Genomic DNA, 27,787 nt, shown 5'->3' with positions numbered 1-27,787 from the left:
TGAGTAAACTAACTTTCTCACAAGCTTCTCGTTTGGAATGATCTCTCCATATGATTTGAGACCATTGACAATCGTTGAGAATCTATTCGTCATAACTTTGATATCTTCATTTGGTTTCATCCTGAAATTTTCATAGCTATGTGTTAGAAGACTTATTTTAGATTCTTTTACCTCGCCGGTGCCTTTATGAGTGACTTGCAGTTTATCCCATATTTCTTTGGCGGTTGTACAAGATGAAACTCTTCCATATTCATCTGGTCCAAGAGAACAAAATATGATATGGATGGCTTTGAAGTTGAGCTGGAACATTCTTGTCTCTCATTCACTCCACAATCTTGGATGAGTGAGAGGTTTGATATATCTGTCTTCTACAACATTCCATGCTCCCGTGTCACTTTCTTGAATGAAATACATCATCTTATTCTTCCAATAGGCATAGTTAGCTCCATTGAAGAAAGAAGGCTTGTTGACGGGCATCGAATCGATACCAGAGTCGACGTTTGAAGTGGAGGCCATTGATGACTTGATTATCGATGTAACTCTTCCCGAATCGACTCAAGAGGCGATTAAACCTTCAAATGAGTGAGGCTCTGATACCAATTGTTGAGTTAATCAATCGACGGAATCGGCCAAGAGGGGGTGAATTGGCAATTAAAAATTTCGGTGGAAGCTTTTGCAGAAAATTGAAAAGATTTGCATAGCGATTTAGAGTGGTTCGACTTTCTCAACCAAAGTCTACGTCCACTACCTTAGCTATCCACACTAAGGATTTTCCAACAAACTCACTAATTTGTTCTTTCTTTTGAGGCCAAAGAGATAACCTTACAACACCCTCAAGAATATAACCCAATTCTTGAGAACACTCTTTCTCAAAAAGAAGATTACAAATTTGTAAACTTACAAGGAAATCCTCACAAGGTAAATTGTTTGCACAATTCTAGAACAAAGAAAAGAACACTCAAGAATGAATAAAATTGAGTACAAGTAGTGTTCTTGAAAGCAAAATGAATATTGAATGAAAAATAGGCTTGAAATGCTCAAACTTGAGGTTTGATGCTTTCTCTTTGATTCTCTCTTGATTCTAGTTGCTTGTTGTTTCTTGTTACTGATCAATGGCTTCTAACCTTGTTTAAATACACCTTCAAATGATTCTGAATGTTGGGGATATTAGTAGAGTCAATAGAGCCATTTAAGTGTAAAAACAATTAATTAAAACAGTTGAGAGCATCAGTGCATCAATGCATACCCTAGGTGCATCGATGCATACCCTAGGTGCATCGGTGCATCAGTGTAAAATTCAAATATTTTGACCGTTGGACTCTTAGTGCATCGGTGCACTAAGAGTGCATCGATGCATCAAGTGCATTCGATGTTTCAAAATAGCCAGAGTACATCGATGCATGGCTGGTGCATCGATGCATTCGATGTTTTCATAAAATCCTCAGTGCATTGGTGCATGGTATGTGCATCGATGCATGAAATGCTTCGATATTCAATTTAATTCATGTTGCATCGATGCATGGATTAATGCATCGGTGCATCACTCTGAAAAATTGATTTTAGGCTTGATTTTGGTTCAAAATACTTTGTGAAAATTGTTTAAAAAATATATTAAGTATAAAACACAATTTTACACATTTAGTAAGGTTTAAAATTGATCTTCAAAGACTTGGAGTAATAATTTGATATTCGATTAATTGAATCGAATATACTTAGAAAATCATTTGTAAAATCTTAAAATTCATTTAAACTAATTTGTTATATCGAAACACAAAAATATTTTCAACAACTTCTCTCTCTTTTTATGTGAAACCCAAAAATGAAACGAGGGAGGAAGAAAAAAACCCTATAATTGGGTTTATATATGCCGATCAAAACGGTGTAGTTTTACACCCATCCCTCACCGTATTTTTCAAGTTCTAATGGAAATAGTCGTTTAGGTCCCCTCCGTTTTATAATCTCATAATTTGCTCATTGAATGAAAATATGATATATTGTTTCAGGCCTTTATTTTTCAATATTTATGTTTAAGTCACCATCTTATATGTTATGTCATTTTGTTAATATTGGATTCTGGTTATAGTATTTTTAAATATTTCATTTCAGTTATTGCTTTGTATAGTATGGCTTTTAGGTATAATTTCTATTTACCTTACGAATTTCTATTTGGTTTCATTTTGGTCATATATGTTGCTTTGGGATTTATTTATGTTTTAGTACTCATATTATGTAATATTTGTATATTAGTTATGTTTTGTTATATTATTATTGTTTTACCTCTAAAGTTTATGTTCTGGCGATTTAGTCCTTATACACTAGGCATGATTAAATTTTTTTACTGGTATTTTAGTTCATCATGTTTGTAAATATGCATTTTAGTCCAAATTTGTAATTTTGTTCTATCGATCGTTATAATTTCTATGTATATAAATTATGTAATTGCTATTAGCATTCTTTGTATGAATTTTTTTATTTCTTTTTGTTTTATTATGTGCATATTTAGATAATTATTAACGCCCTTTGTTATAAATCATCATTGTTCTATAAAATATGTAAAAATGGAAAGTGTCGTTGTGAGAGAAATCTACAAAGACATCTCCCAAATACAAGGGAATGTGTCTTTTCGAGGATTTTTCGCATAAATGTTTGTTTTATTTTCGATAATTTTCTATGTTTCTCGTTTATTTATTTCGAGTATTTTCACCGCTTTTCACTTTTATTTTATTTTATTTTATCTTATCTTATCTTATCTTTGTGAAAATTGCAAAATAACGTCTTTTGTGAAGGGAATCCATGGGAAAGTCTCCTAACTACAAAGGAAGTGTATTCCTGAATATTATTCATACAAAAGGACATTAATTATCCGAAAATTGACACTTTTTTACTAAAGTCAAATGAATAAAAGGATCTTGATTTAAATATATTTTTGAGTTTGTAATTCCCAATATTTAAACAACATATAATCGTTTAGGTACCAAAATTTGGGCATTGTGGGGGTGCTCACCCTTCCCCACACGTTATCGACTCCTGAACTCTTAAAAATGAATCTTTGGTAAAACGGAGACTATTTATTATCGTTTAAGGTTTCCAATCTACCTAATTTAAAGGTTGGTGGCGATTCAAAAATCAAATTATTTTCAAAATTGAATTTCATCGCATTCCCTGAATTAATTTTTTTTTAAGTCGAACAGATTCCCCCGGGGAGATGTTATGAAAATTATTATTAAAGCAATTATTTTTGGATAAGTTTTAATTGTATTACTCAAGAAGTGGAAAACTTCTACAAAGTTTTTTTTTAATTGTATTAAAAAAGTTATTATTAATATAAAATCTATTATAATTGCTAATCCGCCTCGGCTGAACGATGCCTTAAGTTTCGGCCCAGCACCAACAAATAAAGAACCGAGCAATTCGGACACGGCTGAACTGAGCTTTTCAGAGTTTGGGTTTGAGCAAATATCTTTGAATCAGATGCTGCAGATTAATGAATGGTATTGTTATATACCAATTGTAGACACTAATTTTTCAATTTCATTAAAATTATTCTTAATTATTATTTTTATTATTATTATTAATATATTATTATTATTATTTTATTACAAATAAATACAAAACAAACTCAAATATATTACAAAACCCAGAGCCCAGATGATCCAGCAAGACTCAAAACCCGTTTAGGGTTATTGCTAGGGTTTCTAAACCCTACCTCCCAGCCGCCTCAATCTTCCAGAAGGCCAGCCGCCGCCTCTGCTTAGCCGCCACCTTCACGTTGATGCTTCAGCTGCTGCCACGCCGCCGTCAATGCCACGCCACCTTGCCGAGCTTTCTAGAAAGCCAGTTGCCCCTCCCCACGTCGAAGCCCTATGGTGAGTCACCACCATAGTCCGGTGACTCACCTAGGGTCGCCAATTGGGACCGGTCCGAGAGCTACATCGTCGATGGCTATAAAAGCCATCGACCACCTGCACCTTCACGTTGATGCTTCAGCTGTGCCACGCCGCCGTCAATGCCACCACCTTGCCGAGCTTTCTAGAAAGCCAGTTGCCTCCCCACGTCGAAGCCTATGGTGAGTCACCACCATAGTCCGGTGACTCACCTAGGGTCGCCAATTGGGACCGGTCCGAGAGCTACATCGTCGATGGCTATAAAAGCCATCGACCACCTGCAAAGACGGAGAGGACAGAGAGAGATACGAACAGCAACCAAGAACCAGGGGAGCAACGGACAGAGCAAAGAACACGAGCAGCAAACACACACAAGAGAAATTAGCAAACCACAGCAACACCGACGACATAGAGCAACGAAAAACAACCGAGAGAAGAGTGAAGAGACTTACCAAGCGTCGTCGGAAGCCAAACGTCGTCCAACCGTCGTTTAATCGAAGGTAGAATCCTTCGATTTTGTTTAGATTTATGGCTATTGAAAGGGTTTTAAGAGGAAAATATGCTAGATTTAGGCTTAAGGGGAAATAAGGCTTCGATTTAGTCTATTTTCCAAGTTCCGACCACAGTTCACGGTGGCTGACGGTGGCTATTAACGGTGATTGTTGGCGGCCGGCTCTCTCTGTTGAGAGAGTTTAAAGAGAGACGAGAGGGTTCTCTCTAAAGAGAGAGAACCCAAAATGAAAAATAGAAATTATGGCCCTTTAGGGGGGCGGTTATAGGGGTTTTATACCCTCATCAAAACGATATGTACGTAATTTTATTACTGGCCAAACCCATCCTGCAGTCCCTCTATATTTTATAATTTTACGTTTTACTCACTGGAATTACATTTCTGAGCATATTAATATTGTCTTCGAATTTTATCTTATTATGTTTTGGTCATTAATCGGTAAATATATATTTATGATAAATAACAAATCCATTAACTTTGTTAAATTTAATTTTGATCACCGAATAGTAATTAAGGGTTAATTACACTTTAATCATTATGTATATATATTCGAATTAAATCTGTAAGTTTTAATATTTATTATAATCCTGTTATTTTATTCTATTTATTTTAGCCCCTATAATTTTAAATGATTAATTACTAATTAGGTATTTAATTTATTAGATTATATTTAGTCACTAATTTTAAATATTTCATTTATTATAAAGTTTTATTGCTTTTAAATATATAGTTCTAATTTTATTTATGTTTTAATTTTACATGTTTATATATTTAAATATTATTGTTATTATTATTATATAGCCATATAAATATATATATATAATAAATAATACTTATTTACTTATTTTTACTTTATATATATATTAAATCCTAATTTAATTTTACATAAATTACTTTTTTTTAAATCATATTTTAATATTTATTTATTTTTCAATATTAAGAAAGGACAGTCTTAAAGCAACTGGATGTCCATTTTCTGATATTTTAAATAAATATCTTACTTTTATAAATTATATCTATTTTTAATTATTTTTAGGTAAATGTTTTATTAATATTTATTTATTTTTTTAATATAAAGAAAAGAACTGTCTTAAAGCACCTAGAAGTCATTTTCTGATATTTTAAATAAATAAATATCTTATGAAAAATATAATATACTTTCATAAAATAATAAATTTGAAATCACAAAATTATGAATTAAATCTTTGAATTTTTAAATTTCCAATAATAGAGACAATTTATAATTAATGAGTACCAATTTTGGGCGTTGTGTGGGTGCTAATTCTTCCCCAAACGTAATCGACCACGAATCCTTTTTTATTATTAGAAAGAACGAAATTTTGGTTAAAACGTAGACCAGTTTATCTTTTAACTGATGTTTTCTTAAAAACTCTTTTAAAAGATAATTTTTAGGTATTCGACCTACCTGACCCAAAAGGCCGATGGCGACTCCCAAATGTTTTTAAAAACCATTTATTCACATCATTTTCCCGTCAAGTAAATAATTTCGTGCCCGGACGAAAACCGGTTACGACACCAATAACAATGGTGTTGAAAATAGACCTTAACTACTGTTGCAATTGTTGTGGTATTATATGTATTTCCAATGTATTCAACCTTTAATTCTCTTTTTTTTTGTTATGAATTTGCATATTAATAAAATATGCTCGAAAAAATGAATTCATCAACATAACGAAGAAACTTGAGCAGCAAGAACCTACAAGGCCCGAGAATAAAAATGTACAGAAATCAAGGACACCAAACGATTCAAGTGGCGTTCCATCTTCTGAACCAGTCAACCTTAATAAAGGGTGTTGGATGATTTAGAGAATGGACGTGGAGATGAGATTAATTTGATTCACTTAGATAATTAACTGTGACCGAGACAAGACAAGTGCGGGTTGAACTAGTCAGGAAACCACCAAGGCCATCTTGAGCCACTAAAGGAGTCTAAAGAACATCTTAGGCCACTTTGGTTGAAGTCGTCCCGATTTGAATAAGTATTTTCTTATTTATTTATTTATTTATTTATTATTATTATTTATTTATCTTTTGATTTGAATTTAAAATAAAGATAATGTAAAGATTTAACTATATTTCCTTTTAATTTTAGCCATTGATTGTATTTAATTTCACCCGTTGGATGTAGGGAGCTTCAATTATAAAAAAGGTCTACTCTCACCTCATTTTTTCACTTTAGTTTTGAGGAACAAAGCTGAGTATTCTCTCAAATTCTCTCGTTCTTGTTTGTGAGACATTTTTCTTTCGAAGATTTGTTTGATTCCACATTTCTTTTTAAGTTTTTTTACTTAGATTGTTCAGGCTTACTTATACGTTGCCTTCCGAAAAGTGTCTAGGGCCGCACGGTTCCGCTAGTTGAAATTCTAGTGACGTGACAATTGGACAGTTTTACGGTTGAGCGAATGCCGCATAATTGCATTGCATCATCAGACCTCGCGTACGATATAATTTTAGATTTCCAAGTAAGGTGAGATGTATCCATCAACGGCAGTACATGGATACTGTATTGTACTGATACACAACTTTTAAATCACACCCTTCCCCACCCTCCCTCCCTACCTTCATTTTATAAGCTTCTTGCCTCCTTAACCCTACACCGGCGTTTCCAAAATCTAGCGCAGTTTTCACTTTAAATTTGATTTTCAGCAAGTCCAAGGTAACGGACATGTCGGAGAAGGTAAAGATTTCACTTTCCTCTATATTTTCATTCTTCCGTGCCGGAACCGGAATACGTTATTTCCCTTTCGTTAGCTTAATAATGCGGCAAATTGCTTAATTTGTGATATGGAATTATTTATTTCTATATCTGTCATCAATCATCATTCATATGTAATTATTTTATGAAATATATGCTGCGTACGGATGCAGGTGACGATAATGGTGTTGAAGGTCGACCTTCAGTGTTGTCGCTGCTACAAGAAAGTGAAGAAAGTTCTTGCTAAGTTCCCTCGTGAGTTTCTAACCGTCTTCATTTTTATGCACATATATGTACATACGTAATTGTTCGTATTTGTCATTTTGTGTTGTTATGTATTGTTATTATTGAATTGCAACGCAGTAGTAGGGTAGATAGGTAGGTCTTGGGTGATCATTGAGATGAAGAGAGAAATAGTCTGAGTTGATATTTGATTAATGGCTCTTGTGAACAAGAGAAATACGAGACCAGATATACGACGAGAAGGCCAACACGGTGACCATCACGGTGGTCTGCTGCGACCCAGAGAAGCTGAGGGACAAGTTATGCCGCAAAGGTTGCGGATCCATCAAGAGTATAGAGATCAAACCACCTCCAAAACCTAAGGAGCCCGAGAAGAAACCTGAAAAACCCAAGGAGCCCGAGAAGAAACCGAAAGAACCTGAAAAGAAACCCGAGAAGCCTAAGGAGCCGGAAAAGCCCAAAGAACCACCGCCAAAACCACCAGCGAAACCGGCTTCTCCACCGCGGCCGCCGGCCTGTCCCCCGTTCGGATGTTGTTGCAGAAAATGTTACCATTGCCATCCTTGGGGTCCTCCCCCTTGCTACTTTGGCGGACCACCACCTCCACCCCCATGCTGTACTTATGGTAGGCCAGTTTACGATAACTGGGGCGGCGGCGGCTACAGTTGTGCGAGTCGTGGTTATTGCTTTAGCGACGAGAATCCACAAGCTTGCTCAGTCATGTAGCTGTTTTAACATGGCGCATTCTAAAAGATGCTACTAATAGCTTGGATATTATTAGTTACTTTTATGTGAAATTCTATTTTGTTTCTTTCTTTTCCTTGAGAATGTTTTATTGGTGATAAATAGGAAGATTGGTGTGTTTGCTTTCCTTTCACTCTCATCTTTGCATTTTAAGAGAATATATATATATATATATATATATATATATTAGTTTGTGTGGAGTTAATAGTTTGAACCATGTCCTTTAGTAGCTGTTATGAATTGTCTTTCTTGAATGTTTAAAAGCAAAGTTGGTAGCTATTGAACCAAAAAAAGGTTGGTAGCTGATAGCTACTTTCTTATCTGTAATTGATCGAGAAAGTTTAGGTTCAACATTCACGTCATACAACGTAATGGCTTTGTGCCTGCTTTGGTCAATATTATAGGAAATTGAGAGTAAAACTTTATTTTATTAATTCACCAAACCGAAAAGCTGCAAATGTAGCGATTTATTTATTGATTGATTGATTTATTAAATTAAAGTGATTATAAAATAATATTTATTTTAAATATTCTTAATTATTTGATAATAATTTTTTTATAGGATGAGTATACAGTGTACATCGCACACCGAAACACACAATTAATATAATACATCAAATATACTATTAATTAAATTATCTTTATTAAGTAAACATTAAAAAAATTCAAGGATCGCTCTATGATTAATCCATTGATTTTGTCGGATAAAATTTTTAATTTGGTCACTAAACTATGTTACAATATTTTTTTTAGATAAAACAATCATTTTATCATAGTTTGATGATCTTTTATAATTCTATCCTATTTTAGTTTAGTTAATGGTGTATTTCAATGAATAATTTTAATAATGTATCTCGGTGTGCGACGTTCGTAAAGTTTTCCCTTCCCATGAAGCCTTAACGAGCTTGGCTTGATTTTGACAGCAAAATAGGTGGATACGTGCTCATCTACAAAGTGTTTGTACTCGGCATCGGCTGCCTTGTGGTTGGGATACGTGGGTGTAAACTGCTTTCACATTTTGATTGTGGGGTTTATGAACGTGGGCTATTTCTCACGTTTGACCGGCGATTCATTGCCATGACCAGTCACTCTCCATTCAGCGTGTAAAATCATATGGATTTTGGTAGTTTTTTTTAATGGAAACGATGACTATAAATATGAGATTATTCAGAGGTTTCTTAGCATAAAAAAATTAAAGTCATTTCATTTTTAAAGATTTAAAATTTATATCTTATATCATGATTTAAAAAAAATTATTATAAAATTCGATATACTCGATGTTGATTTAACGTATTTCATGATAATTTCATGTGTTCGATGTGGTATATTATATTTTAATTTTAACGTTCAATTTAAATAGTGATTGAATATATTTATGTTTACGATTTTCCATTGTATTTACAAGGAAAAGAAAATACTTGGTAGCCAGCATCTCAATGCTAACGAGAGTCCCTGCTGATGAATGTCAATGCCGACTCACTACAATATATAAAGCCGGAAATTAGTCGTCAATTCATTAGTCCTATAAACTTACTTCGTTAGTGGTACTGCTACACTATCATTACTTGTTATATTTGCCATTTGATTAAGTTATCCATAAACTGCTCCCAACCCCAAATATAATAAAATATAAGTAGGTGATTTGACTTTCTGTTCTATATATTTTATTTTAGTTTAATTCTGCTCCAAATCATTGTACTCTTCAGACTTTTATAATCTAGTCCTTTTGCTTTTAATTTCAGAATTTAGTTCCACTATTTTTCCTTTAAAAAATTTCATTTGATAACAATATTAATTGACTTTTTGTTAATTTTGAACATGTGTTATTTATTGGACCTTAATTTTTAAATTATGAAAATAGAGGGACTAAATTAATTAAAGGAGTTAAGTTTTAAAAGTCCAAATTGTACAAAGACTTGGGTGGAAATTAGAGCTTTGCTTCTAAAACAGACGTGCGCTGACCTTGTTAAATTTAATATAATGAAAATTGCCAAATGTTATTCCTTTCAAATGTTAAGAACTCGCACACGCCAGAGTTATTAGTGGACATGCCTAAAACTTTGAAAATAAACTATACTACCGAACATTAACAACAGTGATATATGGCTTGCACGTTCAAGTCCAACTGTATCGGGCGTGAAACATTATAAATACACAACGTCGACAAGACACAGTAACTTGACAGAATCAACCAAAACATGGGGAACTGCATCTCTCCGTCTCGGGCCAACAAGGTTAAACCTGTTAATGGAGGAAAAGGAGAGTATAGAACCTCAACGCTACTCAAAGAGGTCCACTATGTGCCTCCTCCTGCTCATGGGGAGCCTGGCTATATCCCACCAAAACACCATCCGATATCTCTCAAAATCATCAGAAAAGAAGGCTGCCAAGGGCGCAGTAGCGTAAAGATTGTGGTTTCTAGACAGGAACTAGCGTTTCTGCTCAGAAATGTACAGATGTTCCAGTCTATGAAACCTTCCGACCCACCCTCGGGGACTTTCAAGCCAGGGAATCGGAGATGGCGGCCATCTTTATAGGCCATTCCTGAGGTGGCTGATTTTTAAGACCAAGTATGAGGATTGCTGCCTGCTATTTAAACCAGGGGGCAAAATCTGTAAAGTATTTCATAAAACCGTGTAAATAGTAGCCGCTGGGAGACTGTTGCTGCCATGTTTTTCTTGCAGTACTTTCTCTCGCCTCACCTGTATTATACTTTGTGATTTTCTGCTAAAATATTAAAGTGCTTTGTGTGTTTCAACTGTCACAGTTTTAATGATGACCACTAACACAAGCTCTCATCCTGTTAGTATTGAGGTACAAACAATTTATACCGTTCTCCGATGCCCATTGCAGCTCTTTCAGTTCACTGCATCAGATGGAGTGTTCTTGAATCTTGTCAACTAATCGGATTCAATTGCGACTAAATTGTAAGCTTATTGTTGGGTTGCCCTACCCGGTTTCTGTAATCTGTATTCCCTGATACAACTAGGACTTCTAGTACTACCAGTCTCCCTAAATGTGAATGAAGTTGCTCTTTCTCTGCATTGTTGTGAAGTCAGGGGGTAAGGATTGAGAAACTTATGAATGATGTTTCTAACATCAATTCAGCTGTAGGCCACTACAATAATCAAGTACTACCTTGTAAAATGTCCGCAAAGCTCTACCATTTACTTATTTTAAGGGATGGATCATGGATGGAGATAAGATGGCTATGCCAGTCTATGTAGCCTATAGCTCTTGTAAATTGAAGAGAGAGAAATAATGGAAACGGGATGAGAACGTAGATCACTCAGGAACACTATTCAATCATTTTCTTTCCATTAACAAGAATGCAAACTAATAATCATTATGCACTGGTTTTTGCTCAAAAGTGAGCAATAACTTCTCAACGCAATTTTAATTAAAGTTTTAAATTTGTAAATCAAAGAACCATTGTGAATAAAAACCAATCAATCTTCATGTAATGATTTTTCTACCTGTCAAAACAAAGTGTCAACATAACCAACACTCACCCATCCCTTCTAGTCATGAGAAAGCACTTCAAGGCACCTCTTTTTCATCTCAGATTCCTTAATTTCCTCCTCACTCTCTTCTCCGTCTACTACTTGGCAGTTTTCTGAATCACCTTCAGTTCTTTTCCTCTGAGGAATTACTTGAAAGAAGGAAGCTTTCCAGTCTTTAGTCTCCAGGAACTTGAGGAGTATCTCTATAACTTGGTTCACAGTAAGGACCTGAACTCATAGGAATGAAATGCTAATTAGATAATAAACGCTTAGAATAAACGTTTGCTTCTTTAATTGTTTGTTAGAAAATTAGTCATATAAGTGAGCCAACTACCAAGCATGACCATCATCAGAAACAATAATCCACACCCTAATCATTCTTTGAAAGAAAGTGGCACAGCTATAGCATGTAAGCACTTTGCATTTCAGGATTAATCCCCAATAGATTCCAGGATAACTATTGCCTTTTCGGGTTAACATATAATTGCATCAAAATAATGAGGTTAAAGAAAAAAACATTCAAGACCCTCTTTGCAGTGCATTTGTTCTATGTGATGAAAGCAAGCAGAGAAACCTTCTACATATAATCTCCAATTGGGAGTTTTGCCGTGTGAATTCCCTGTTCATCCGCTTTCTTCATGGTTATACCTTTCCATCGATTTCTATCCACCAATCCGCCAACAATATAAACTTTGGTGGGATCAAGTTCATGCAGCACAGTTTCAGAATCTGCCGTAAGGTACACTAAATCATCTTTCCGTTCGGAAAAAGCTTCGATATACGATTGTTTTTCCTTCTCAATAATCCATTTATCAAACCCAGGGAGCCTCTGCAATTGAGTTTCCATTTCCCCCTGGCATCCAGTCAACCAGAGGTGAGAAGGAACACTACATCTTCCATTTACAGCATAGCAGTACATAATCTGCAGGTTTCGACAACAACACAAAATACACGATTAATACAATGTAATAAAAGGAACATCTTTAGTCATTTACTAAAGATTCGAAGACAAACCTGTTGGACGAGGCTGTGGATCTCAGAGTGGGTCATGAGATGAGAGAATTCAAGATCGACGACAATATTTTGGCCGGTTTCTTTGGCTTGGGTAAGTCTCTGGATTTTCTGGCCTCTTTCCTCGGACCTTTTCCCCATTCTCTCTTTCCTTAATTCTTTTCTTGAATCTATGAATTTAAGCCTTTCTTCTTCAGGCAAGGCAGCGAGTTTCTCCTCCCATTCTTTTCGCTTCCTCTCCGCGTCCCTCTGTTTTTGCTCTTTCATTAGCGCTTTCTTCTCTGCTTTCTTCGCCTCGTACTTCTGTTGCTTCAATAGCTTCTTTTGGGCGTTCTTCGAAAGAGTCTGAGGCTGGGGCCCGGGATGGTTTAATTTACTGTTTTGCTCATTCTGCGTTGCCTCCATCGTTGAGTTCGTCTGGGGAGAATTGGGTTTCTCTTCTTTGCCTTTTGTCTGTTTGGGTGTAGGGTTTTGCTTATGGACAGTGCAAAACTGTGTGCAGGTTTTTAAGCCGACGTCGTTTCACTTATGTTCGAGGCGAGGCAAGGCAAGCGGAATAACAATCGGAATAAACCAACTCAACTGATTTAAAACAACAAAAATCGAACCAACTAAATTTTATATCTTAAATTTTATCTATTTAATCGGCTAACAGATTAAACGGACCTAATTATATATATATATATATATATATATATATATCATTGATAAAATATAATATATTATTCTTGTGATAAAAATATTAATTTACTTAGTAAAATCAAATCGAAAATGTCTAATTTTTCCCGGTTTAAACAGAGAAACGCAGCCCATTGGCAGGTGAATTCATGACACTTTTTATCAGCGTATCATGGTTTCGGATCCATCGGACACAAACAAGGATGGACACTCAATCCGAATTCAACGAATTTCGACCTAATTCGATTTGATCGGATCAGATTTTTTTTAAAAATTTGAGTTCAAATCGGGTCAGATTTTTTTAAATGTATTATTCAGGTCGGGTTCGGGTTTAGGGTGAAATATATCCGACTCAACCCGAAAAAATATATAATTTTATCTTATATATTTAAGAATAATTATAATAATATCTTTCTCTATATATTTTTTTCAATTAAATCACAGTTTTTATTAAATAAAAATAAAAATTATTATTATTTTGGGTCGGATCAAGTCAAATTTTTAAGTCATATATTCGAGTCCAATCGGATAAAACCTTATTTTAATGGGTCGGGTAGGGTCTAAGGTGGAAGCTCCCTTATTCTCGGGTCGGATCGGGTGGACAAAAAACCCAACCCGACCCATGCCCATCCCTATACACAAACCAAACAGCAAAAAAAAAAAGACCAACAGCAAAAAAAAAAGGCAAAAACGGGTCCTAATTACGCGCGGGAATAGAAATTAGAATGGGTGATAGGTTCGTTCCCGTCTCTTCATTCCTACCATATTTCTCTCTTCCTACGACCAGGTTACATTTTCCTTTTCATTTGCTATTTAAAATTAAAAAATATATATTTGGTTGTTTTTCCTTTTTTTTTATCATTTCATTTGTGTTATTCTTAAGATCAGGAGCTCAAAAGTAATGATTTAACGTCGGTTTAGCTTCCTCTTAATTTCATCGTCTGTTATTTAAATATAATTTTGATTTCATTTATGTATCAAGAATTAAAGCATGATTATTTAAAATTCGTTTTGCAGAAAATAAAATTATAAATAAAAAAGGTGCACCGGAACATATATATTTCTGTTGAATTTTGTTTGGGGATGATTATGGAAGGGTTAGCAAGCAGATCAGAGTTGCGGAAAGAGCTAGAGAGAGAACGCCGCCGTTTAAGGGACCGGCAAAGAAGGCAGTCTATGAGCCATGAGGAGAGAGAGAAGCACCTCGCTAGACGCCGAAGAAACTATCAATTGCGGAGACAGAGAGCTGAAACCGCTCGGTTATACACCCCTCCACCTCCCATTCAATTTCAAGAAACGAAAAGCATTTCAACAATTCACTCGCCATTAAACAATTTTGTTTCAAGTTCAAGTCCTCAGTTTAATGCTGCTGCTGTTGTGGATCCCCATCGTGGACATGAAAGACTAATGCTGGAAACGAGAAGCTCCCAGAGTTAGCTTCCACTGCTTTACTTCTAGCATTAATGGTTGCCATGTCTTGTGTTTCTTACTTGTTCCTTGTGATTTACTCAACAGGTTTGGAAATCCCTGTTCATAAGTTAGCTATTCTGCCCGGAAAGGTACGCTTGAATCGCATAAAACATCTGGCCCGAGCAATTAATTACCCTGTTTGTAACGGGGTTGCAATTGGAGGGATGATGAAAGAAAACAGAACTTCCAAATGTAAGTTTACGGATTTCATCTTAGTTTATATTGTTTTAAGGATAAATGTTTTCTGATTGATGTACATTTGATACCATTTATAAATGAACTGGCCAATTCCAGATTCCAAATTTATATATAAAAGATCTGTTATTCAGGTTTAGTATCGAAAAGATTACGATTAAGCCGTATTAAACGCATCGCTCGGTCAGTAAATCTTATTGTGCGTGGGACTTCTAGTCAAAACCATCAAAGCATAACAAAAGGTAAGAATGTATATATAAGTTCTTTAATCTGTACCATGGAATAAAAAAGAACATTTTTCTTCGGTAAATGTTTTTTATTTCATAATGCATTCTTTTATGTTGCTAAAATGAATCAGCCTTGGGGAGAACCTCATTTGAGAAGGCACAGTGTGTGTATATTTCAGAGTTCAATAACCTTTGATTTGAAAATGATGATACAAATTATAGATTTTGATGCTATATCTGATAAACTTATGGTTGCTTTTATGATGCAATTTAGTCAGTCCAACAGGTGTGTTTTCTGAGAAGATTAATTGAAAACTTTTTGCTATCATGTTTTAGGGTGAACATCTCTGTTGTACCCCTGAAGACAGACAGCCTTTTCAATGAGTTGCACAAATTTGTTTCGGTTGAAGATTTTGTAAGATTATTACACTAGTTGATTCTTGCAGAGACTCTTGCATATTGTTGATATTCTCTTCACGATACATCACATATTCTACTGGACCGGTTACACCGGAGCTGTTTGTCTGAAACGGGTGAAATGTTTGTATGAAAACTGAAGTCATCAGCAGACAAGGGGTATGCCATTTCCGTAGAATCCTTTTTGTTCTAGCAATATAACATTAAGAAAGAAAAATATACACGATTTGGAAGCTTTGTGCTTTGAACTAAACCTTGAATGCTTTAATTTTTTTGATCCTATAAGACTCTGCAGGTTAGAGAAAAAAAAAGGATAATTGCAGAAGCCGAGCAGCATCGCAGATGTAGAGGAGTGTTTAGAATTTAGTTGCACGATGATGGTTCATCTATTTGGTAGGACTTGATTTTGACGTGTCAGGGAGAGGGCTGCTCTCTGAGCTAACAAATATATTTGTTGTCTTGAGATAGGTTCGGTTTTGTACATTCAATTTCTAATTCTTCATTCACTTGGTTCCTTAACTCCTCCCTCTCCACCAAATTATTTCGTAATGACTTTTATTTTAATGGTGCTGGGAGCTCTCGGGGTGTTTTTCGCTTTGTTGGAGCAAAAAATAATAATATAAAAACAGATCTATTATGAATATTTTTCACAATCCAATTTATTTCATTCAGAAGATTAAGATTTAAATTCTTGAATTTATTTAAAAAAATATTCATCTGATTAGACCAAACAAACAATTAACTCATTAAATTATAAAATTATGTATGGTATAGAGTTTGAAAATCATAATTTAACCTAAATTTTTATATTTTCGTCGCTTAATTTCTTTTAAATAATGATCACTTATAGTATAAAAATATATATTATTAGTACGTATTTAAATGATAACATTATGATTTATATGTTTATTTTATGGTTCAAGTGTAATATTATTATTTATTTAGTGGTAGAGCTCAATAATTTGGATTAAATCAAATGAATTAATTTTAATAGAACAAATTATCTTCCTTACCATGTAAAAAGAACCCGAAAAATATATAACTATTGGGCTTTCGCGTTGGGCCATCCGAAATTTAGGTCTTCGGGTTCCATGAATATATTGGCTTTTTAATTCTAATGCAACAGCAACCCTAGAGAGCGGCGGCCATTAAATCCGGGCTATAAATAAACACCAGAACACCTCCTTCCTCAACGGCAGTAAGTTATGTTTTATTTAATATTTGTTTACAAATCCTTTGGTCGATTTGATTTGAGTAGATCTGCGTTGGGGAAGTTACGTTTTGCTTTTAAGCGTTTCATTTTTTTATGAAATTTTTACTTATTTTCTTGTTTCTTTATTGATTTTTATTCATTTCTACTGTGACGGGGGTTATTAATCCTAATCTATAACGGGGCAAGCCTGATTTTGTTTGTATATCCCTAAGATGACGTCACATAAAAACGCTCATTGATGTAGACGGTGCTTCCTCCGGGGAGTTCCTCCGTCGATGGGTTTTCTCATATTCCATCGCCTTGTGGAGCGGCGTCGCTGCTTTTACCATTTGGGACTTGCCATGAGACGTACATTCTAGTTCTTTTAATTTTGATATTTGGAAATTCTCTCTCTTTTTAACTTTATTCAAGCTAAGTGTGTAAGCGTTGATTTGGTTTCAACTGATTGTAGTATAAATATGACGGGGGATCAAAATCCCTTTCCTTGGTTTGGGGCAAATCGATAAATTATCTTTGTATATCCCAAAGATAACGTCATATAAAAACTTTGTCGACGTTGACGATCCTCCTTCCGGGGAGTATCTCCGTCGATTGCAGTCTCATATTCCATCGCCTTGTGGAGCGGCGTTGCTGCTTTTACTTCTTGGGATTGGCCATGAGACTCACATTGCTTTTTATTTAATATATGAAAGTTGTTTTTGATGTTTTCAGATTGTGGGCAATGAGGATAGCAAATACAAAATACCATCTTTCGGGACTGAATGGCTTCCAAAGCCTTGCTGTTAATTCTGCAATTCTGATGCCCATCTAAATATCACGTTTTTTATACATATTTTAATATTATTTTACTTTTATATAATTAAATTATTTTCGATTTAACATTACTTTTATTATATGGCAGTTGGTGATATACTATAATATTAATTTTTTTAAATAGTTTTATTTTAACTAACTACAAACATTGTTTTTATCGATTCATAATCTTTTAAGTTTATTGCTCTATATAGATTATAAATAGGGTAAATTACATGTTTATTATATAAACTATATCTTTTGTCCGTTTTAGTATTTAATCTTTTTCAATTTTTTTAAAATCTTTTTTAACATTTAGTTTTTGTTTTATTTTAGTGTATATAATATTTAAATTATCATTTTTGTCTGTTTTAATATCTAAACTTTTAAAAAAATCAAATTTTAAGTATGGTTTAGGTACTTAATGTGTTTTGATACATAATCTTTCATCGCTTAAGTTTTGGTATTAAAAATGAATATAATTTTTTAAAAAATTAAAAAATTTAGATATTAAAATGAATTAAAATACATAAGTTAAGTACTAAATGCATAGTTTAACCTTATAAATATCATAATGTCTGTTCTGGAATGATACCTAAACCTAAAGCAAGTTGGTGGGATGCAGTCATGCAGAATGATTTTTACACAGGCCAAGGGATGGGATGTTGCAATGTTGCTTGCCTGTAATTTTACCACATAAATCACTTTAATTTATTAAATTACTTTGGACTTACGACTATTCAATAAGATTGGGGTATCGAAGATGAAACATGTGTTGATGGTGTGACCTTGAAATGTCCTTTGCCATTGACTAATTGTGTTCACCATGAAATGCCATTAATCACTTCTTACACTAATACAAATAAAATGTAGCAAACTGACTCATTGGTCTTAGTATAAGAAAGTGTTATGTTTTTTTTAAGAAAATTCACAAATCTGACTAATTGTGTTGATAAAATATATTCATGTAATCAATTATTAACTTTTTAAATAAATATATAAGGCAACTAATTTTGAACTCAATTTGAACCATTATTATTGTTTGGATTAGATGAAGTTATATTCTATTATTCTCTGTATAATGTATACGGTTGGCTAGCTTGTATGTGCGGCCCTTAGTCGCTTTGTTGGGTTGAAATTTAAGTTTGGTTATTTAACTTGTTGCGAAAGAACAAAAAAGAGTACGAACGAAAATAAGAGATGCACGAAAGTATTTAGCTTGAAAGTCAAGTTAGTTTTATTTCCAAGATAAAGAAAGAATAAATACAATGGGAGTGGGGAGTCTCCTTTTATAATGAGAATCTCCTAAGAGTTAATGACTAAGTCTATTTCTATTCTAACTAAAAGTACATCCCTAATTTAGTTAAAATTCTAAAGGTTGAATCCTACTTAAACAATGATGGTGACTTTGTCCCTTTTTTTAGAGAGGATCGATCTTGGCTTGGAGAGGACCTAAGTCTGTGTGTGCTAAGCCTTATCCGATTCTGGTGTGGACTTGGTGCATTGGGCAAACTTGATGCGCTGCCTGATATGTCTGAGTCTGGGAGTGCTTTGGTGCGCACGTTGGACTCACCCTCATGGTCGCGTTCCGTGACAATATAAACACATTTCCTTATGGGATGTTCCAATATAATGAAAATATATCTAATAATTCTTTTTATTTAATTTGATATTATTAAATTAAATAACCCTCAAAATATATCTATTTCCCCTAATTTATCTACCCTTTAGATGTTTATTTATTATGAAAAGGCCGAATATTATTAGTAGGTAATTAACTCTGAGTTGGTTTTGGTGATGGGAATAAATCGATGTGGGTACACAACCAATCCCTTCTGTCTTTCACACTTTTAATTCTATTTTCAAATAATTATTTTAATAACAAAACTTAGATGCCTTAAAACCCCTTAAATATTTCTTAATAACAAAACTGCTTGTTTTTTTTATCCAAATAGCTCATAAAGGCTCCTACTATTGTTTTTGTTGAGAATAAATAAGATTAGTATGTGGGCCACCTCATGTATTATTTTATTACGTAATTTTATCCATGTTGAGAAAATAATAATAATAAAAGAAATAAAAAAATGATATTAATGTATTCTAGGTAGGGATGGCAATGGGTCGGGTAGGGTTTTTGGGTCACCCGACTCGACCCGAGAAGAAAGGGTCCTCCACCCGTGACCTGACCTGAATATATGACTTAGAAATCCGACCCGAAATAATAAAAAATATATTTTTATTTAATAAAAATAGTGACTTAATTGAAAAAAATTATATATAGGGGGTAATATTGTAATTATTCCTAAATATATAAGGTAAAATTATATATATTTTTCAGGTTGGGTTGGATTGTTTTACCCAAAACCCGACCCGACCCGAATTTTTTTTAAAAAAAATCCGACCCGATCGGGTCGGGTTCGAGTTGAGTTACCATCCCTAATTCTAGGTTGAATAATAAAAAATTAAATATTTTTAAATAGAAATATATATTCAAATTTACCTCATTTAAGTGTATGAAAAGAATAACTTTAACTCATTTAAGAGTATGAAACGTGAAAAATATTTTTAATTTGATATGCTTTGATAAATTAAATCGGATTTGTATATAGAAGTAATAAATATTTATATGATTCGATTTTCATAATCGACCCATTATCGTTTTTAACTTCAAAGATCTTCATTGCGGTTCCAAATATATAAAATTATGAAAGCTTGATAATAATTTGATTTGGTTTAATTTAATCCGCTTTAGGACGACGTTTTAAATTAAAAATTCAAACTTGGGAAACAGAGATGAAAATCTTCCATTGTCTCCTTAACGACTTTCTTGTAAGAAAATGATAGCCAACACCATTCTCTCCTTCTCTCTTCTAAATTTATATGTAAAATACAAAATGTTCATATCCGTTTGTTATCCAAATTCATTTTTCTCTTGGCCTCTCTGTTCATTCATTCACACCACAGGCACCCATATTTTATTATTAATTTATACATCCCAATTCCATTGATATTCAAAAACAGCAGCAGGAAGAAAGAGGAAAAGGAGGGCCTTTCAGCCCTCTCTTCTAGTTATGCTTCCTCTCAGATCTTAGATTCTATTGCTTTCCCTTCTGGTTTTTTCTCTCCACTGGTATATTTAATAAACCACCAAAAGCTTGTTTTTTATTTATTTATTAACTTCTCATTAAAGTTGATGCTTTGGTTTCTGGGAATCTTGGATTGTTGGTTGGTTCATTGTCGATCCATAATCAGTCTTATGTTGTTCGATTGAATGCAACAACATAAATAACCAAGCTTGGGTTGATTTCCGTGTTCCGACAAGGCACGGTTATCTTCGTTAAGTCTACATTACGATGTTTGCGTTGGATTGACATTTTAGACATTATGTTGAATTATTTGTTGCCTTTAAATTGAAGAAAGAAATGTTTCAATTATATCTTGCGTTATTTTCATGGAATTACGAGTCGCATTCTAGATCCGATGCTTTCTTTCTTCTCTTGTTGAATATAGTTTGATTTTTCTTCTGCTTATGATATGTTTATTCATTTTGTTTATGGTTGACTGAAAATCGAACATTGAACAAGATCATATTGGTATCGTGTTCAGAATGGAAATGGAGGTTGGCAAGCTATTCATCGGTGGGATTTCTTGGGGCACAAATGAGGACCGTCTTAGAGAGTATTTTGAAACTTTTGGGGAAGTTGTGGAAGCTGTGATAATGAAGGATCGGACCACCGGTCGTGCCCGTGGGTTCGGGTTTGTTGTTTTCGCCGATCCGGCTATTGCAGTAAGGGTTATTATGAAAGAGCATATGATAGATGGAAGAAATGTAAGCTCCCAACTTTTTCCTTTTACTCGTAATTTGACATATTCTGAAATATACCTTTGCTTAGATATTATGAATTGTATAACACGCGATTCAAAACATTAGTCATCAAGTTTCTTATCCTGATGTAGTTGATGGCCATTCATATAATCTTTTATCTTTCATTTTAATCAAGGTTGGTTGTTTCTTTTTTAATTAAAACAGCACTTTATTTTTTGTTAGTTTTTTTTATGCTTATATTGAACACTGTGAGGTTTGATTGGCAGCATGTTGTTGTTGAGTAAGAACTACTCTAGTAAGTAGTAACATGAATTTACCTTTCGAGGGCTATTGAAGGTGATAGATTTCCAAACATCAGTCGAAGTCAACAGCTTTGATCACCAATCCGAAATCGCTTTTGGTAGTAGAATAAATTTTACAAAGACCGAATGCTTATATTAGATGATTACTAAAATGGCACATATCTTCTTTCAGCTCCATTGGTAATTATTTAGCATCAAAGAGATGATGTGAAAGTGAACTTTGTATGATGGAGAAGAAGCCTGTCATTATAGATCTTATGTCTTGAGTTCCTCAATTGTAAAATAGTGAAACTCTATGCCCACAAAGCAAAATTTAGGGGAAGTTGATCAGCTTTGTGTGGTGCCTTTCTTTAATATTCAAAGTATTTGTGTACTTCTGATGCTAGTATTATATAGTGCGACTAAATCTGCGTATAACTCCATTTTCTGCCTGGCTTTATCTTCAGGTTGAGGCAAAGAAGGCAGTTCCCCGGGAGGATCAGAAAATTCTCAACATAAATTATTAGTGTTCTTGGATTAACTGGTCTTTCTCGCACTAAAAAGATATTTGTAGGAGGCTTAGCTTCTACGGTGACTGAGTGATTTTAAGAGTACTTCGGTCAGTTTGGTACAATTACTGATGTTGTTGTGATGTATGATCACAACACTCAGCGGCCACGAGGTTTTGGATTCATAACTTATGATTCAGAAGAAGCTGTGGACAAAGTATTGCAGAGAACATTTCATGAACTCAATGGGAAAATAGTTGAGGTCAAGCGAGCTGTCCCCAAAGAATCATCTTTAGGTTCAAGTCGGAACCAGTTAGGTGGATATAACCTTGGTCTTGGTAGAGTCAATAGCTTCCTTAAAGGTTACATGCAGGGTTATAATACTAATTCAGTTGGAGGTTATGGTGTTAGAATGGAAGTTAGATCTAGTCATAGTACTATTGGTCAGAGTGGATTTTCTCCATGGGGCCCTGGTTATGAAATGGGACTGAATTTTGACTCAAATTTTAGCCCAAGCTCTGGATGGAATTCAAACCTTAGTTCTAACCTGAGCCATGGACGGGGATTGAACACTTCGTTTAATGGAATTTTGAACCGGTTTGCCGGCCCTTTTGGGTATGATGTGGGAAGTGGAGTGCATAGTTCTGTCTTAAACTCAGCAGGTCCAAATATTTGGGGAAATGGAAGTCTTAGCTATGCTACGAATCCTATTGTGGGATCTCGAAGTGGGAAAACAGGTGCGAGTTCCTTTGGCAGCATTAGAGCACTTTGGGATTCCTCTCCTAACTCATGTCTCGGTGGAGGTGCTGCTTCTGCTTACGGCAACCATAGGTATGCAAGTGGAGATTTTGGTGTTGCATCTGGAGGGATAGGCCACGAGAGAACCGGTGATGCCCAGGTATCATCCCACGGTGGTTATGCTGATTTTTATGAAAAAGGTTCACATCATGGGGATTCTACGTGGAGATCTTTGCCCTTAGACCTACAGCTTTCTATTTCTTTCGATTTTGGTCTGAGAAATACACCACCAGATATTATAGCTAATAACTCTGCTGGTTACATTGGTGGTTATAGTGTTACTAATAGGCAGACAAATGAGGGTAAGACTTGATTTATTTTCTATTGTACTGTTCCATTACTCAAACAAATTAACAGCTCTGCAACTTTCATGATATAGAACATCATCAACCGATGCTTAGTAATGAAAAGAACCCTATTTATGGGTTATTAGTTGACAAACAGGTTCTTTATTGTGGTACTCATTTTCTGTTCCCTGCCATATTTTCCAGGAATCGCCACATAAGTTGATGATGAATTGATGATATGGTAAGGTAGGATATTTGTATGGTGGAGCGGGCGAATGACCGGATTTCGACATTTTCCCCAGCGAGATATTTCAGTTCCACAAGAAAATAATAGCTGATTCGGTTTACCTGTCTTGATGGACCTGTTATAGAGACGAGTTGCATAGGATTCATGTATGTTCATTTTCTAACACGGGTTTTCCTTTACTGGGATCAATTAAATGTAAAATCAAATTGTGGGTATACGCAGATTATTGTATTTTTTTTATTTCTCTTTCCTTTTTCCTTTAGAGTGGTTCATGTACATTGTAGATCTTATTGTGATGTTTATTCAGTTTGCATTTACATTGTGGAACCGTGGGTGGGATACTCATTTATGATCCCCTAGAATAATAGGATTCTGCAAAAATGGTGATATCATTGTAAAATGTAAACACACAGGTTGGCATGAATCATCAAGTCCAATTGCACCGGATGAGCATCTTTAATTAATACCAGAATTGTGTGGTTATTTTGCTCTCTTATCTTCTTATCCTTTCCTGCAGTCATTTCATCACCTTCAACTCCCATAAATTGGGATTTCTTGTCACTGGCTGAGTGGTCCTTCATTCAATCCTCTGCTATACTTCATACATAACTTGGGATTTCTTACTATTTGATCCAAAGCACGCCATGTATGTCGTTTCTCTAAAAATTGCAAATACTAATAAATATTATTTTATTAATAATCAATTTTCATATCTTAAAATTTTATAAATTCATCATTTAATATAAAATTTTGAATCCGTGTGAGTATTATTACTGATCCAAGATTTCAATACAGTGGCAAAGTTGCTGTCTTGAACTTGACGCCGTCATATGTGTTTGTTACGATAAGGGTAGTTTCGGCATTGTGAAAATTAAGGTTAGTTGCCCCATACAGAAGCCTTAAAAATATTTTATTGTCACTTCCGCAACTTGTAAGGCCATGTTTGGGTATCGAGATTCTCAAAGTCGTCGTTTGTTGAACGAGAGGAGAATGAAGACATGCGGGAACCAAACACATCGCAGTAAATTTGATGGGTCGGTTTAACGTTTGGGAGGGAGATATTATACAGGAGGATATTTATAAGTGATTCAAAAAGGGAAGAAAACGAAAAGAGAGGAGCAAAATAGATTGAGTGCTATCTTCTTTCTCTAATCTCTGATGGCAGATAAAACGATAGCCTCAGCTTACCACTCTCATTTCTTCAAACTTGCTTCTTCTTCTCTTTGATCTCTCTGTTTCTTTCTTCTCTTTACTTTCCCTTCTTTCTCGAGCGCTATAATTATCGTAGTTATGGCTTCTGCTGCTAACTGTGCAGTATATTTTAGCAGCAACATTAACTGCCTTACTGTATTTGAAATAAAAAACCATTCTTTGCCCGCTACCTTTGTTATCAGACAACCCAACACTTTTGGGAGAAGAAGGTAGGAATGTTCAATCTGATTTTTTTCTCTTTCTGTTTTACATCTTTGGGTGTTGTAATTGTTGCTTGAAGTGAAACAATTTAATGCATTTATATACCCATTGGAATTGGATAAGCTCATTTGGATGATGTAGTTAATTTAATCATCTTATCCAGATTTTATACAACTTGAGGGTGTCTTTAGGACAAAGATGGGTTATTATGCTCGGGATCGAATTAGATGTGGCATTCTAAGGCACGTTTAACTCTTTGGTTTCGTCTGTGTCAAACTTACTTGTCCATTATAGTTTTAAACCACACTGCAGATTTCATGTCTACCTTTGGGCTTTGGCTGCATTTTTGCTTCCAAACTTTGTTCAATTGCGCCGCTGTTATTGTTCAGCTGGCTTTGCACTTTCTAGAATTGTATATATATGTATATATCTTGACTTTTGATCATAAATCATAACAGTGTCAGATTGACATCATCAACGATAGGAATCAATCCACGGGCAGCACCATCGGCCACTGCTGTAGAGGTATGGAAGAGCAGCTATATATTTGGTTGATTGTTAACCATTTGTTAACTGGCTAATGTTCGGTTTCTTATGGTTTTATGTTTGAAGAATGATGGGAGTTTGCTTGATACAGTTCCAACCCCCAAAGTTATAATTGATCAGGACTCTGATCCGGATGCCACTGTGGTGGAAATAACCTTTGGCGATCGCCTTGGAGCACTTCTTGATACCGTATAAATCCAGTTTTACTTTACCGCTTTAGAATATCTATATTTTGCTTTCCATATACAATTTTGTATTCTCTCTTGTGATATGTGTATATTCTTAACTATTAGCTAATAAACTGCAGATGAATGCACTTAAAAGTCTCGGGTTGAATGTTACTAAGGCAAACGTCTATCTGGATTCAACTGGGAAGCACAACAAGTTTTCCATAACTAAGGCGTAAGTTGTATGCCTTTTAAGTTATGTCATGGCAAATTTTGCCATCTGAAAAAGTTATTTTCTTGTTTGTGGTTAATGCTCACCTAATTCAGCATAAGGTCGGTTTTTTGACTAGGATTATTTTCAATTGAGATTGAAACTACCCAATATATCTCTAGAAACATCAGAAGTGATTAAAGCTGTATTTACACATACTCCTGAATAACTCAAAAGTGACAACAGTGCAATAAGCATAATCTTTCATGGACTGCAAGATGGTCAAATATATACATTTTATAAGTTTTGAATATTCAAAAGTTTAGATCACATTTTTGCTTGAATTATTGGAAAGGAGTATAGTTCTCCATTTCCGAATAAATTCTTGTTATTGTGGCAAATCAATCAGAATCTCTTTGTCCGATTCTTGACGTAAATACACTCGGATGGGTTAAGGCCGAAATTGAATGTTCCGCCTCAGTTGTTGTAAAAGCTATTTTAGATGCAGTTTTACTAATACAGTGACAGCGTGTTTCTACAGTAGTACCGGAAGGAAAGTTGAAGACCCAGAACTGCTCGAGGCAATACGTTTGACGATTATAAACAACTTACTTCAGTATCATCCGGTAATCATCACTCCCTTTTCCTTATTCCTGGTGAAGAATCTCCTAGTGAAGCCTATTGACATGTGGTCCAGGAATCAAGCTCCCAGTTAGCAATGGGTGCAACCTTTGGTGTTGAGCCACCAAAAGAAAAGGTATTCCTCTTGCAAAATCTTTCTTTTCTTCTCACCCAATGAGTTTGGGCATTTTCCTATATTGAATGTTTGTTGAAACCTGTTATATTGACATTTGTTGTAATTCCAAAGGATACTTTTCATGCTTGTTACTGGGACTGGTGCAACTGGTCATAAATGTTACAAATTGGCAATCAATTATTGATCTGAGCATGATATCCCACATTAATCTTGGCTTAAATTTTTAATTCCTGGAATTCCTCAGGTTGATGTGGATATTGCAACCCACGTAAGAGTTCGTGATGATGGTCCTGACCGTAGGTACATGGTTACTGCAGTCTCTCTCTAACCGGTGCTTGTAGCCTTATACTAAAATTTTGACACTTATGACTATAGCCTTGGCCCCAAGTTGTGGTTCCCATGCCAGATGACTCTGGTGTATTAATGTAAATGAAAGGGTCAATATCTTTGGTTTTTTACGTTCTTCAGTCCCATAGGTTTTTATTTGGTTTAAAAAAATCGGTTCAGCTTGCTATTTGTGGAGACTGCTGATCGCCCGGGGTTGTTGGTGGATCTCGTGAAGATTATTACAGACATAAACATTGCAGTTGAGTCCGGGGAGTTTGACACTGAGGTGATCGACAATTATTTGTTTTCTTTCTGTCGCCAAAGAACTAGGATTAGATGATTATCTCTTCAGCTTCTTATCGGAGAATTGGTGTTGATTTTGTCTACCTTTTCCACCTAGGGGTTGCTTGCAAAGGCAACATTTCACGTCAACTACAAGGGTAAAGCCCTCATCAAGCCTCTGCAGCAGGTAAAGACCACTAAACATCAGCTATAGAGAAATGTGAGCCTTTTAATATAACAAGCCATAGGGATAACCATTGAGGTGGAATTTTGGTATATGAAATCTGGCAGGTTCTTTCTAATAGCTTACGATATTTCTTGAGGCGTCCGAGTACGGAGGAGGCTAGTTTTTGAGGCACCATAGCCAAGTTTAGGAGCAACTTACCAATACCAATGGGGTGAAGTTTTAGAATGTTGTTGCCAATAAATCTCCTTCTGTAGCAATTCTACATATACTCCCCTATTACTGTTACTGTTACTGCCACGATCATTGTTGTATAACTTTCTTAATTAATTTGATCACAACTTTCTC

General features: G+C 34.8%; 3 protein-coding genes and 3 pseudogenes across 8 annotated transcripts; 5 read left to right on the top strand and 1 right to left on the bottom strand.

Moving 5' to 3' along the window:
* Positions 1 to 7,013: 7,013 nt before the first annotated feature.
* On the top strand, positions 7,014 to 8,113 carry LOC120189976 (protein PYRICULARIA ORYZAE RESISTANCE 21-like). The gene is made up of 3 exons (XM_039193113.1): positions 7,014 to 7,093; positions 7,285 to 7,366; positions 7,569 to 8,113. The coding sequence occupies exons 1-3, from the start codon at positions 7,082 to 7,084 to the stop codon at positions 8,078 to 8,080; spliced, it is 606 nt and encodes a 201-aa protein (XP_039049044.1). The 5' UTR covers positions 7,014 to 7,081; the 3' UTR covers positions 8,081 to 8,113.
* A 3,317-nt stretch (positions 8,114 to 11,430) lies between these two features.
* On the bottom strand, positions 11,431 to 13,121 carry LOC120189977 (annotated as a pseudogene).
* An 846-nt stretch (positions 13,122 to 13,967) lies between these two features.
* LOC120189975 lies at positions 13,968 to 15,953 on the top strand. Of its 4 annotated transcripts, XM_039193112.1 has the most exons (5): positions 13,968 to 14,077; positions 14,387 to 14,722; positions 14,806 to 14,952; positions 15,090 to 15,197; positions 15,547 to 15,583. In XM_039193112.1, the coding sequence occupies exons 2-5, from the start codon at positions 14,467 to 14,469 to the stop codon at positions 15,564 to 15,566; spliced, it is 531 nt and encodes a 176-aa protein (XP_039049043.1). In that variant the 5' UTR covers positions 13,968 to 14,077; positions 14,387 to 14,466; the 3' UTR covers positions 15,567 to 15,583. The 4 variants fall into 4 exon arrangements, with proteins under 4 accessions (XP_039049043.1, XP_039049042.1, XP_039049040.1 ...); XM_039193111.1 differs by lacking the exons at positions 13,968 to 14,077; positions 15,547 to 15,583 and adding an exon at positions 15,895 to 15,953 and having other exon boundaries at positions 14,262 to 14,722; XM_039193109.1 differs by lacking the exon at positions 13,968 to 14,077 and having other exon boundaries at positions 14,262 to 14,722.
* A 1,575-nt stretch (positions 15,954 to 17,528) lies between these two features.
* LOC120190801 lies at positions 17,529 to 17,617 on the top strand (annotated as a pseudogene).
* Positions 17,618 to 20,860: 3,243 nt separating this feature from the next.
* LOC120189971 lies at positions 20,861 to 23,769 on the top strand (annotated as a pseudogene).
* Positions 23,770 to 24,635: 866 nt separating this feature from the next.
* LOC120189974 (ACT domain-containing protein ACR11-like) lies at positions 24,636 to 27,787 on the top strand. Of its 3 annotated transcripts, none has more exons than XM_039193107.1 (10): positions 24,636 to 24,973; positions 25,424 to 25,490; positions 25,578 to 25,700; positions 25,819 to 25,913; positions 26,431 to 26,515; positions 26,587 to 26,646; positions 26,891 to 26,946; positions 27,154 to 27,259; positions 27,374 to 27,442; positions 27,547 to 27,787. In XM_039193107.1, exons 1-10 carry the CDS (start codon positions 24,843 to 24,845, stop codon positions 27,607 to 27,609), a joined length of 855 nt encoding a protein of 284 aa, XP_039049038.1. In that variant the 5' UTR covers positions 24,636 to 24,842; the 3' UTR covers positions 27,610 to 27,787. The 3 variants fall into 3 exon arrangements, with proteins under 3 accessions (XP_039049038.1, XP_039049037.1, XP_039049039.1); XM_039193106.1 differs by having other exon boundaries at positions 24,642 to 24,973; positions 25,415 to 25,490; XM_039193108.1 differs by having other exon boundaries at positions 24,642 to 24,973; positions 25,415 to 25,490; positions 27,374 to 27,475.

Source organism: Hibiscus syriacus, unplaced genomic scaffold (assembly GCF_006381635.1).
Source record: "Hibiscus syriacus cultivar Baekdansim isolate YM2019G1 unplaced genomic scaffold, ASM638163v2 tig00116962_pilon, whole genome shotgun sequence".
Classification (NCBI taxonomy): domain Eukaryota; kingdom Viridiplantae; phylum Streptophyta; class Magnoliopsida; order Malvales; family Malvaceae; genus Hibiscus; species Hibiscus syriacus.
The sequence above is the reverse complement of the archived record's forward strand: the minus strand, read 5'-3'. Positions and strand labels throughout refer to the sequence as shown.

Excerpts from the sequence above, each read along its gene's own strand:
- LOC120189976 (XM_039193113.1), top strand. Across the intron at positions 7,367-7,568 it reads AGTTCTTGCTAAGTTCCCTC|AAATACGAGACCAGATATAC; the intron begins GTGAGTTTCTAA and ends TGTGAACAAGAG.
- LOC120189975 (XM_039193109.1), top strand. The coding sequence starts at position 14,374 with ATGATTATGGAAGGGTTAGCAAGCAGATCAGAGTTGCGGAAAGAGCTA. Across the intron at positions 14,723-14,805 it reads GGAAACGAGAAGCTCCCAGA|GTTTGGAAATCCCTGTTCAT; the intron begins GTTAGCTTCCAC and ends TTTACTCAACAG. Across the intron at positions 14,953-15,089 it reads AGAAAACAGAACTTCCAAAT|GTTTAGTATCGAAAAGATTA; the intron begins GTAAGTTTACGG and ends TCTGTTATTCAG.
- LOC120189974 (XM_039193106.1), top strand. The coding sequence starts at position 24,843 with ATGGCTTCTGCTGCTAACTGTGCAGTATATTTTAGCAGCAACATTAAC. Across the intron at positions 24,974-25,414 it reads AACACTTTTGGGAGAAGAAG|TCATAACAGTGTCAGATTGA; the intron begins GTAGGAATGTTC and ends TTTGATCATAAA. Across the intron at positions 26,516-26,586 it reads ACTTACTTCAGTATCATCCG|GAATCAAGCTCCCAGTTAGC; the intron begins GTAATCATCACT and ends CATGTGGTCCAG.